Source organism: Lagopus muta, chromosome 8, assembly GCF_023343835.1.
Source record: "Lagopus muta isolate bLagMut1 chromosome 8, bLagMut1 primary, whole genome shotgun sequence".
NCBI classification, from domain to species: Eukaryota; Metazoa; Chordata; class Aves; order Galliformes; family Phasianidae; genus Lagopus; species Lagopus muta.
The window spans coordinates 23,211,160-23,223,901 of record NC_064440.1 but is presented as its reverse complement, the minus strand read 5'-3'; the positions used below and the strand labels follow the sequence as shown (position 1 = coordinate 23,223,901).

The 12,742-nt window shown below is 42.3% G+C and overlaps 1 protein-coding gene across 9 annotated transcripts in view; it reads left to right on the top strand.

Moving 5' to 3' along the window:
* Nucleotide 1: 1 nt before the first annotated feature.
* Nucleotides 2–12,742, top strand: part of PIKFYVE (phosphoinositide kinase, FYVE-type zinc finger containing) — a 64,769-nt gene continuing 52,028 nt past the window's right edge. For 4 of the 9 annotated variants that reach the window (XM_048952841.1, XM_048952840.1, XM_048952839.1 and 1 more), the window contains exons 1-6: nt 2–115; nt 1,879–2,060; nt 3,485–3,664; nt 8,914–9,032; nt 11,681–11,852; nt 12,507–12,714. In XM_048952841.1, the coding sequence (XP_048808798.1) occupies nt 1,889–2,060; nt 3,485–3,664; nt 8,914–9,032; nt 11,681–11,852; nt 12,507–12,714 (851 nt within the window). In that variant the 5' untranslated portion in view covers nt 2–115; nt 1,879–1,888. Of the gene's footprint in view, nt 116–304; nt 508–534; nt 631–1,878; nt 2,061–3,484; nt 3,665–6,798; nt 6,849–7,991; nt 8,097–8,913; nt 9,033–11,680; nt 11,853–12,506; nt 12,715–12,742 lie in introns of those variants that run through there. The other 5 variants (XM_048952837.1, XM_048952842.1, XM_048952838.1 and 2 more) reach the window with 5 other exon arrangements.

Sequence of the window (12,742 nt, the reverse complement as noted above, 5' to 3'; positions counted from 1 at the left end):
AGCGACGCCTCGGTCCGGTCGGCGGGCGATTGTACGTGGCTGCGGGCGGGCGGGGCGGGGAGAGGTGGTGCCCGCAGCCGCGGCCTGCGCCCGGCCCGGTACCCGCGGGCGGCAGGTGAGGGTCGCGCGGTTCCGCGCGGTATCTGGGCCGCTGTTGGCGCGTGAGGCCCCTCGGCGAGATCCCGCGCTTCGCTTCTGAGCGTCGTGTCCGAACGCGCGTGGCCCCGGGGGCTGCCTCGGCGCCTGCAGGTTCCCTCCCTGTCCCGCGCCCCTGCTGGCGCTCTGCCGGCGGGCACCGCGTGGTCGCTGGCGGCGTCGCAGCTGAAACGGCCTTCAGCGTGTTCGCCGCCGCCTCTCGGTGCAGAGCCGCGCGCGCGTCTGCTTTGTGCCGCCGCCCGGTCCGTGCCTCCCGCCGCGCGGAGCCGGGTGCCCGCGGGGTCACCACTGAGGATCGCGCTCCTCCCGCCGGCTTTAGGAGGCTGCTACTGCCGCCGTAGAAGCAAGCAGGTTGTTTTGTTTCTCTTTTTCTCGAAGGTGAAGTTTATTTTCCAGACCCGTGTATGCGTTATGCGCGTCTACCAGAACTCGCTTGTTCTCCTGCCCTGCCAGGCCGCAGCCGACTGCTGTGAGGTGAATTGGGCGGCCGTGGGACTGCCGTTTGGTTCTGTAAGGGTGCTTTGATTTGGTGCTGTGGGGAGGAGCACAGGCACCTCCTGCCTGCACAGCTCAGAATGGAAATTAGCATTAGGAGTCATATGAGTGACTTAGATATATTTTCTGTTGTGTGTTTGTTGTGGGAGCAGCCATGCATGTAGTGCAGCCTGATAGCATGCCCGGTGTCGTGCAGAAACAATGGGGGTTGTTAGTGGGAGTTTTGGAAACTTAGATGAAAGTGTTCCAGACATCAAAATGGGTATATGCTGTAGGAAACAGCTGTGGGAACTGTGACTTCTGGAGGCTGCCAAGCAGGAAATCGGCTGTTAAACGGTTTTGATCCTGGGCAGAGATAAAGGGGGTCAGCTGGTCACATCAGCTCCCTGTGTTGTGGCTGTCAGATGTTTCCCCGAGTCTTGCTTAAGCAAAGATGAAGGAAGTAAGTAACTTAGCTTGTACGAATAGCATTACCAGAGTGGAAGATTTCAGGGGTCTGTTGGATGGATGAAAGCTTTGATATACAGCAAGTGAGGTCAAGAAGTATGACTTTTCTAACACAGCTCCCCCCCTTTGCTTCTACTCTTCAAAACAAGGAAGTTTGCAGGTGTTAGATATGGCAGCAAATAGAACACAGCTTGGGTTGCTGTGCATGTGATTCTGCATTGTACTGCAAAGGGAAGGAAATTGTGTGCCACCAAACAGTCTTTCCGTCCTGCTTTCATGTACATTTCATTGTATTTCCCATTCTGAAGTTAACCTGGCCAGAAAAAGAAATGTATCTCATGCTTGCTGAGGTATACCAGTTTAGTCGTTATGAGGGCTGCAGATGTCACAGTGTTAATGCTTTCTCTTTTTTTTGTCTGAAGTTGAAACTTCTCTGCATGCATTTGAGACTGCATTTGAAAAACTCAAATGAGTCAAATCCCATAAAGCGATGATCAGAACGTGTTGTCAGGCTCTGTGGATGTTTGCTTTCTTAATCTTGTTGCTGAGTCTTTAGCTAGCAGCTTTGAATTGCTACCTCTTGTAGTGCTGCTGTCTTGTCACTGACCAGAGAGGGGACTTGGACCCCTAATCCTGGCCCTCTGACCTGTGCTAACAGCAGCGTATATGGTAGGAGGTGTTGAACATTTCCCTCAGCATTTGAATCACCTCTTTTTTGGTTGACTGAAGAGATCTGCTTCACCACCTTGTGTATAATGTGTGTTGCTGAACTCTTTTCAGGGTACGTGAAATGGCAGCAGATGACAAGCGGTCTCCAACACTGGATTCTACCAGTGATCTACCTCGTTCTCCTAGCAGCCCATCTCATCTCACTCACTTCAAACCCCTGACTCCTGACCAGGATGAGCCTCCTTTTAAATCAGCCTACAGCTCTTTTGTAAATCTCTTCCGTTTCAGCAAGGGTAAGTGCTTGGGAGAGCATGTTTACCTGTGTCTTGTGCTGTCTGTTTTATTAATGGTCTCTCCTGCCACATAAACCCGTGGAAACACCTCTGAACATAAGAGTACAATGTATGACCCCAGTGGATGGTGAGTCAGTCTTTTGTGCGGGATGTTACGTCTTGCTCTTGGTTGACATTGTAGAGCTTTGCCGTGGGAGAAGATAGCCAACATCTTGCACCTGAGCTCTGTGGCTGCCTGTGAAGGTCAGAGACAAGCCAGTCAGCAGACAAAAATGCACAAAGCTTCTTATCTGGCTGTCTGAGTGTCCCTTGCCTGTATTAAGTTTTCAGGGCCAAAAACAGCGGTAACCATTTGCCAGCTTATGTAAGTGAAATATCTGCTTGCCTTTCCAAAGCAATTTCTTATTCCAGACTTCTTCCGCTCCTCATCTGCCTCCATACCTTTGTTTGGGTGGCAGGCAGTGGAGCTGCAAAGAAGCAGTGTATTTATAGGAAGTCCATTCTTAACTTGTCTGACTTAGGTGCTCTTCATCAAGCGTTGTGAAGGTTTTGTATATTAGAATGTTGTAGTTGATGCTGGCCTTTGTGCTGTGTCTATAGGAAACATTTATTGTTAGGCAAGCTCTTAGAGACCTGTGTGAGTTCCTGGTTTTGGTTTCTGGAAGAATCTTGCATAGAATAGTGAAAGAATGCACCTGAGTGCATCCTGTAAAACCTACCTTTGTCTTTGCTGGAGATGGCAGCCCAATCAGCTGCTTTTGTTTTATCTGTTCATTTTCCAGGTCTGTGAAGCACTTTCTGAGGAAAGGGAGCCAAGATAGGCTTTTGCATAAGCAAGCTGATCTGTTCAGTTTTCTTAGGCAGGATGAAAAATAATTGCTTGATATGACTGCTGTTAGTTTGTACAGTAGAATATCACCTGTCCTAATTAATTTATTGAAAGGAACAGAGATTTGGTCAATATTGGTTTAGTTTGTTTGGCTCTGGCAAATGTAGCTGGAGTCAGCAAAGTACTGTTTTGAAAAAATGTCTGTGAAACAGCAGACAAGATGGGCGTGTTACTGGAATCATTGAGAACCTGTCTATGCTTGATCCTCTGACAGAGAAGGGTGGTTTATTACAGACTGTTCTAACTTTAAAGGGACCACAGTACTGGCTGCTAACATAACTGAAAATCTCCTGTGAGGGCAGAAGCTGATAATAAAGGGTAGCTATTCCATGTCAGAAGTAGTTCCTGCTTGCTGTTTTTTTTAAAACACTTTTCACGCTGGGGGTGTTTCTAAACTGATGTTTTTATGGCACTTTTCGGACTAAAAAATCATGTTTTGTTATGTATAATAATGATCCAAATGAGTGTTTTGCATATTCTGTTGATTTTCTCATTGTATCTGAATAGTTGTTTTTTTGCTTTTTGTCAACTCCAGATGATGGCAGGCTTTCATCCCCAGCGGAGAGAGCAGAAGCAGCACAGGCTGATTCACAGGCACTGAGCAGCAGCTGGTCCAGTCCTCAGCATCCCCCCAGGGCTCAGTCTCTGAGGTCACCAGTTACGTACAAAAAACAACTAACTGGTGAGCTGCAAAGACGATCTTCCTCAACCCTAGGTAATTTCATCTCTTTATGCTACATGGGAATCGTACCAGCCAGTCTGAGTTGCTTTGGAATGAGGTGAAAGGAGGCGAACAGGGGGTTCGTTGTATTGTTATTCCAAGTACTTTTCAGAAAATTAATACGTATTCTTGGGTTTGGGTGAAAGTATGCTTAGAAATAAGAGTTCCATCAGGAAGGAAATAAAATAAGACCAAACTGAACTTGCTGACTTCTTGAAGAAATTTCTGCGATACGTGGTGCTGAGTGGCCTGACTCAGGATAGGCCATCTTCTGCATTTGCTCCTAACCTTGATGCTGTAACAAACATGAGCTATGTGCAGGGCTTTTTCAGGTCCACGTTGCTGTATTTGAGGATGGAAAAATCTTTGCCTTTTCCCTCCCCTCAAATCAGGCTTTACTTTTTTTCTAGAGACAAGCTTTAGTAAATCAATTCTCGTGCTTTATTGTCTTAAGAGGTACTGAATGTACAGATCTTTGAGGTTTTCCAAATATGGAGCGGAAGAGAATTTAACTTCTGCCATTGCAGCTAATGCTGGATTGAAGAAAAATAATCTTATGAATTGTTCTCCTAACTAAAAAGAATCGTGAACTTATTTGTAACTCTTACTGCAGGTATTATTACTTGCTCAGACACCCAAGTATGAAAGTAAGTGATGTGATTTACACAAACGCCTTGATTTGTAGTTCAGTTCACCTACTTTGCTCAGTGTCAGTGAGGGGTCTGATCTAGCTGGGTTTTCTTGTAACATTGTATCTGCAAGTTTTGAGTGTTTTTTTAGCCCTGGCCTCTATTCTGAAGAGAATCTTCTAAACAGCGGGGATGAGCATAAGTGGGAGAACGGTTAAGTCCTTCACCAGTGTCTCCCTAGTCTACTTGAGTTTAAATATTATGCCAACTTTAAGCAAACTGAAGTGAATAAACAAATAAAAGACTTGGAGCAAGGCTGCTGGTGGCTCTAAACAGTGATGGAATGTAGTTGCTTCTGATGATGCTGACTCCTACCCTTCATTTATCCATTAGCTTACACTGTCTGCACAGGAGATATTTTTGTTCTCAGGAGCTGTGCTGTCTGGCAACTGCAAGTGCAAAACAAGAAGGAATGGTGGCTTTTGTAGGAAAGTGTCTAGTATCAAATGTGTGGGATTGCAATTGTGTTTCCTTCAGGACTGCTACATCAAAACATTATTTTGGCATGTAATGGCATTTGTGAAAATAGGAGGAAATGCTGGTTATCAGGTTTAGGTCAAAGATACTCAGTGGATATGGCAGAAAAGCCAGTACTGAGAGTCTGCACTGACTTGTGGCTTCCCTCTAGGGCATAGATGTGCAACCTTTTGGCTTGTCTGGGGTGCATTTAGTGAACAGAAATCATCTCGGGCCACATATACCTAAGTTGCTCCAAAAGTAACGCCTCCTTTTTATTTTCATGGAAATGACAATGTATACAAAGAGCACGATAATACTGTTTGATAGAGCAAATTTCCAGCTACCAAACGCTATTTTTTTTTCAACATAGCTACCACCATTAGCTATGCATTTTCACTAGTAATGAACAAGAGCCTGCCTGGCGTGCTCATAAATCTGCACCAGCAAAGGTGACCCACTGTCTCCACTACTGAAGCACACCACCCACTGCATCTCTATGCTCATATTCACTGTTTGGTCTCCATAAATGTTCACAAACACCAATGAATGTCAGTGGGTGACATTTTTTCTCATGGAAGATTTCAGAGACCCCCTTTTCTTCATGTGTACTTCCATGTGAGGACCATTTTGTCAGGCTGTGCCCCTCTGCTGGTGTCTGTCAAGCAGCAACAAAATGCAATGGAGTATTGATGAGAAGGTTCAACCTCTACTGCCATACCACCAGCATTCACCCCTAATGTTGTAGACCAATGTAATAAAATAGAAGTCACTGCTTTCAGAGCAGCCTTCACAAAATATGCGATATTGTTAATATAGAAGTAATGAAACATTTCAATCTAAAATAATTTTCTTAAAACGTTAAACGAAGAGAGAAACAAACCCATAAAAACTATTGGGATACTTGGCCTTATTTTTGTGAAACTTACGCACCGGTCGGGTTCAGTAGCAGTGGTTGCAATTCTTAGTGAGGTCTCAAGGTTCAGGGATTTTTGGTGAAATTTTTCTCTTCCTGTACTTCATCATTGACAGTAATTGTTCAAAATGTGTGTAATTCCAAAAAGCAATGGAATGAGTAAGGTGTGATTGTGAAGCAAAAGATATTTTTCTCTGCTGAGATGGGAGTTATCAAAGTTATCAGATTTTTGACTTGATTGGACATGCCTGCTCTGGAGTAACGTGCTGCACCTTTACTGGCAGTTCAGCTGAAGAAATTGAACTGCTGTTACGGAAACAAAGCTGGCTATACTGGAGTGTGTGTGTGTGTGTGTGTGTGTGTACTACATGTGTGTGCTGCCAGCTGAGTGCTTTCAAAGTATTTGATTGAACCTAAGTAGTCTGGTACTGAGATGATGTCGCTGCTATCAAATCCAGTTTAAGGAGAGTTAGATGCACTGTAGATGACCAATTGGAGAGGGAGCATTGGTAGTAGAAGTGATTCTGACTTGTTACCTGAGCAGCACAACACGCTGTTGGTGCTACAAGATTGTAGCAGACTGACTGTAACAAGGAAGGCAGAGGTGCTTTGTAGACGTGAAAAAGGGACAGCAATCATATGAGAAGGAAGAAGGCCTAAGGAAATTATGTGGTGGCTATTGGGAAGCATGAAGAGCATGACCTATTATCAGAGCATCTTTTTCCTTGAAAAAGGCTTTGGAGAATGACATGCTTTGCATCTTCCTCAAATCACTAGAGTAGAGCTGTTCAAGCTGTTACAGTGATCTTGAATGTGAAACTGTGTGTTTTGGCCAGGGAAACTAGAAAGCAGTTCATGTTGTATTACCAAAACTGTGGTGTTCTTGGTAGGTGTATGGGAACTGCTGAGCCATGGCCTGAACCTCTGATTGATCACCTGAGGCGAGCCATGAGTCAGCCAGAGGAGCACAGGGGAAGGCAATTCACCTGCGCTGCTGGAAGGGGTGGAGCCTGGCTCCCCCCCCTCCTAGACCTATTTAAGAGCTGGCTACCAGTGGGGAAGGATCTCTTCTGGAGATCTGCTCTGCTGGTGTTTTGTGAGTGAGCCCAGGATAGGGGTAAGCCTTCTATTTGTTCTCTTTTGTTATCATAGTTTGCTTTGCCTAACTCTTGTTTATTTTGTGATTATAACATCCAAACATTCTTTGATTATACAGTAGGGTTCTTTGTTTATTGTTGAAACTGTGAAGTTCTACATCCGATGTTAGTGTTTGGTCAGTTCAGCAAATCTCTGTGAATTGAACTCAGGAGAACATGTGAGCTTAGTTGGTGGTTATAGCTGGAATAGTATTCTATATTTCTAGTGATCACAGTCCAGATTCAGATCACAGATCAGTTAGATGAGGCAGAAAACATTGTATTTCAGAGGATGTGTAGATTTTACTGCTATGAATGCATGTTGGAAGGATGAGGGTTGCTGTTGAAATGTGAGTTTTTTTTGTCTCGTGGAGTTAATTTTTAACTTACGGAGGACAAATAGCTTAGAAATAAGTCAAATTGGAAGTCAGCATGGGGTTCATTTGGCATACAGAGTCTGTGTTCAGGGGCCGTGTGGATGGGAAAGAAATAGAAAGAAAGAAAACGCAGTTGCTGCTGTGTAAGTTTGTACTGGTAAAAAGATTTTAGTGTTTGTGGAAGTGAAGGTGATCTAATGATGTATCTACTGCTGATGGCACATTTTTTGTAATGTAGATGACAACCTTTTGACATTGCTTTGCGTAATACAGAAAACAGCCTTTAAGTAACAAGAGGCCCAGAGGGGGCTAATGTGTGATATTTCCTCAGCATAGTGTATGTTCATAACTTAGTAATCACTTACCTTATAAGGTTTGTGGTTAATTGGGCAGGAGACCTCATAATAATTGCCTGAAAAAGTCACTTAAATCATCCTAGAAAAACTTAGTTCTGTTAGAAAGCAGCTTTTAAATAAATTCCAAGTGGCTAACCACTGGATTTAAGTACTCAGGTCTCGTTAAAATGGTCCATTATGTATTCTGTGTTGTACAGAGGTCATGGCATGCACATACAATTAACTTAATTAGCTAAAAATATCTACTGAGAACCTGAAGAGAAGGCATGGAATCTTGCAGTTTTAATCACATTACTCTAAGGGTTTTGATCTGCACACAGAGGCACAGCTGAGTTCTCACTGCAGTGCAACAGTTAACAGCCTTCTGCTGGTGCTGTCAGAATTCCTGCTGACATCAGTGGTCTCTAAAGCTGTAAACAAAAAGCAGCCATGTCTGTTTTTCCTGTACTGAGGGAATCAGATTAAAATGCCAGTCAGATGGAGAGCAGCGAAGCTGGTAAGAAACTTTAAACTATTCCAAAAAAATGTTTTTGTAGAAAGGTGACTCTGACATCTTGGTTAAATACTGTCTGCAAATAGTGTTGGTTAAGCACTATCTGCAGATCCTTTTTGGAGAGAAAGACCCAGATTGTAGCTAGTACAGTAACAAATTCAAAGCAGTCTAGCATTTTACAGGGAAGAAATAAACTGTATTACATTCTCATTCAGTAGTCTCTTTACTGTAGTTAAATAAGAATGCCTGTACAAGTTCTCAGCAGCTTGCTTTTTTTTTTTTTTTTTTTTTTTTTTGGTAGAGTACGTAACTTCTGAACGAATTTTATTTTGAGTTACTGAATGTAATAGAAACTGAGTTATGGAGTTCTTAGATTTGTTGCAGTCATTTGTAAGTAAGCTGAGCTTAAGCCATTGACTCATATCAGTCCTAGAAGGAAGGTAACAATTTTTGCAATTATTTTGTGAGTATTTATATCCTAGAAGGCATTCTAAAGCAAGGCTTCACAGTTTTCTAAAATGATATTACAAGGTTAATATAGTGAACTGAAAATTATTTCTGTAAAAGATGTTGTAATTCTCAGAATTCAAATGGGTTTTTGTAAACACTTAGAAAATATCATTTAAAATGCCAAAATAAGCTGTCAGACATCAAAAGCTCATTTTGGAGGAGAGGAGCATAAGGGTAAGAAATGATGTACACTGTAACTTTGTGAAGTGCCTATTCATGCAAACATTTCTCTCTCCAGTAGGGTTTCGTGTTGCTGTGTAAATGTGGTGGTGCCATGGAATAAGTGTTATCACTCTGCCTTCCTTTGCAGACAATCGAAGGAAAGTGGAACCTCCTCTGGGAGGTCATGATCCTCGGACAGCAGTTCAGTTAAGAAGCCTCAGCACTGTCTTAAAACGCCTCAAAGAAATCATGGAAGGGAAGAGCCAGGTACTTTTGAGGGGTTTGTATGGCAAAGCATCTAGAAACTGAGCTGTGTACCGAGCTCCTTGATCTTCATTCTTTTTATGTATCGTGAAGATTTTTTCAGATGTTTGATAGATGAGCGAATGAACTCAGAACTCATTGTGTGAGTGCATGGGAAATCATTTAAATTGATGACAGCTTTTGTCATGTCAGAGTTCTGTAATGGTTGTTCATTTTGTTGAGCCTAAACTAGATGTTCTCATTTATCACTGCTTCCCATTTCTGTATTACCTTATCTAGTATTACCTGGTTATTTTCTTCCTTGAAGGCACTCCTTGGGGAGGAGAAACACATTGCCTGTGAGAAAGAGTACAAGGGAGTTCTAGGGATGAATTAAATCTGTTTACTGTGGTAATGACTGTTCAGCAACATTTACTTGAAAGTCTTGTTCTGTTAACCATTTTGATTCAACTGACTGGTGGCTGCTATTAATGTGCTGCTTTTGCTTCCCTCTGCTGTTTTGGATGAGGCCTTTAATGGGAGGATCTAGTCAGGAGAAGAAACCACAACTATTTATAAGTCATGATATAAATAGCTGTGTCTGAGAACACAAGGTATGAACAGGCAGAAGTATATTTAATTCAATTAAATTGGAAAAAGGCTTTTGTCTCTGTAGGTTTTGCAGGCTGACTTTGAGTAAACTCACTTAAGTCTGTTAAAGAAACTGTGCTTTGACAAAGAGTGATATTTTTGGGAGTGAAACTCGGGCCTTTCATTGCAGTTAGCAGGACACTGAGTATGGCCCTTACTTATTTTGTAACTTTTGGCATATTCTGAAGGCCTTGGAAATGTTATCATTGAGGTGATTGGGAAATTAGTATTCAAACAGGCAGGGTGCAGAAGTAAGCAAGTCTAGATTTTTCTCTAGAAGTGGTCTTTCAGTTGTCAGCATACTTGACGTGTGTAGACGCAATGGTGCCTTGCTGCCCCTGCTTGCAAACTCATCTTGCTTGAGTCACTTCAGGTAAGTTTCTTTCCACTATGGAGTTAGTTCTAGAGGAGACCACAATACTCGTAGAAGGTACATGTTACATCCTGGAAGGTACTGCTCAGAGTAACAGGTTTCTGTTCTGAATCCTGCCTTGTAGGTTGTTCTTGCTATGAATGTTGGCTTCAAGCTGATCAAGGCAAAGAGCTTAGAAGATGTTTCTAGTTTCCTTCCTCCATACTTCTCCCAAAATACAGAGAAATCAGCAATGATTGAGTTTCTCAACACCCAGCCATAAGTAAATGTGACAGAAGCAATGTGGTTGAGGTCATGGATAGGGGTGCTGGAGGCGGTGCATGTGGATAGAATAGCTGTCCACAGGGTAGAACCAGAGACTTTGTTCATCCTACAGAACCACAGCAAAAACTGTTAATCGGCATCCTCTGCAGCTTTGCAGCAGGTCCTTGGCAAACCTCTTTCTTATAATTTTCTCTGCTTAAAGTTTATTTGTGTTAAAGTTTTCTAGACTATCTTGAACAGTTTTTGGCCTCTTTCTGTTCATGATCTCTTGGATAAATACATCATGAAATTTTGGTCTTTTTGGCCTCAAAATTGTTTTAGCAGCTGTGTTAAACTTAACTTTGTGAACATCCAAAAATAAATGAGAATTCAGGATATACCTTTTCCTTATGTGAAAACTGGAGTAAGATCAGCTTTCTTTTCTGTGCTTATTCTTGGCTTAAGAAAATTCATGCTGTTCTTTTTCTTCGTAAGAAAAATCCCATGTATTCCTCTAAAAGGGCTCATTGCCAGAATTGAACTCTAGCAAAGAATGATTCACAGTCAGTGCTGTCACGTGACCATTAGCAGTTGTCCTCATCCATGGTGACTGTAGCTGATGTGCTCAGAATTATAATTGATAGATTTCTCTTACTTTGTTTATAGCTACATCAGCACATGGAGGTTTCACTTCTTTGTTTTCAAACCTTAAAATTCAAGACCAAACTGTGGCTGCACCCATGCTGTGTAATGAGTATATGACATTATCTGCTGAATGTGTATTCTGCAGTTACCTTCACATAGCAGTTCATGTGGAGTTTTTAAGCTACGTCAGTCTTGGAGTCAGGTTTTACAACTGTTTGCTGAACAATGAAGAATTTAGCAATAAAACTTTATAGTTTAGTCCTTTATCATTTCTGAAAACATCCTAGTGTTAGCTATTGAAATGCTCTTGCATTGCAAATTCCTGATAGCTTAATTTACCTCTGAAAAACTGAACCTCAGCTGATACTAAGCTGTGTTGGTTGAAGACCTGCTGTGCAAGGAGCAAAGTGAAAAGGGAGAAGCAATCTATGCTTTGTTTGTTGCTTCTTGTCTGTTATGTGTAGCTCATGGTTTTTGTTTTGTTTTTTTCATCTTCTGGTTTCCATCTGCATTGAATCAAGAAGGCAAATCATTTTTGAATTTAATCTCACAGTTAAGAACTGTCTTGGTCTTCTGGCTTTCTATAAAACTGCGTGAAAAATAACTTCTGTGCATGTGTGTGTTTATACCCAGTCTGTGCATGCACGAAGGTGGAAAAGTGATATTATCCTTTAATGTGCACAGCTTACAAAGCAATCATTAATCTAAACATGCTTTTTTATTTACAAAAAAAGTTTTCTTGTGTTGCCTTGCTTTGTAGGACAGTGACTTGAAGCAGTACTGGATGCCTGACAGCCAGTGCAAAGAGTGCTATGACTGTAGTGAGAAATTCACCACCTTCCGTCGGAGGCACCACTGTCGACTTTGTGGGCAGATCTTCTGTAGTAGATGCTGCAATCAAGAAATCCCTGGGAAATTCATGGGCTACACAGGTAGCTAGGATTTATTCACTGAGAAGTAGAACATTCTCTATGTGCTCTGCTGTTTGTACTATTGCGTTTCAGATTCTGACATCTCCTAGATACTGCTGTACAGGTCTCTAACAAGCTCAGAAGTAACTTTCAGGGTTGACAGCACTCAATTCTACTTTTTCTTGCATGTGTTGTTGGATTGTGCCATATCTGCTTATTTGTACCAACACTGTGATGACAAAACAAGCGTGGTCACTATGTAATTAGGATATTCAGTTCAGAAAGTGGGCCATGTGTTCTAAATGGAGGGCAAGGGAAACTCTCTCAAATGCTAATTGACAAACTGTAGATGTCTCCTGATGAAAATTCCTAATTCCAGACCTTGATTCATATGGTCGCATCTTACTAGCAATTACTGTACCTCATTCTCTTACTCTGCTAACTAATCTGTCACTAACTGATCATGTGTTAGGCATCATTTGACTTGGAGAATTTCCTTTGGTATATAATTATCTGGGGTTTTGCTCGTAAGGGAATAAGAGAACTAGACTTTAACATGCACAGATGTTTTGAAACAGGAAATCCTCCTTTTTCTCACCACTGCACACCTAATCCTAAAGGAGCAGCATACTCTTTGTTCCTGTTCACTTAGACGTCTGGTTCCTCTATTTGTAGGGGATCTCCGAGCCTGTACTTACTGCCGCAAAATAGCCTTAAGCTATGCACACTCCACAGATAGCAATTCCATTGGAGAAGATTTAAATGCTCTGTCAGATTCTGCGTGTTCAGTGTCAGTGTTGGATCCTGGTGAGCCTCGCACTCCAGTTGGGAGCCGTAAAGCTAGCCGCAACATCTTTCTGGAGGAGGATCTAACCTGGCAAAGGTAAGGTGAAGGGCTTTTTGTTGAGTTC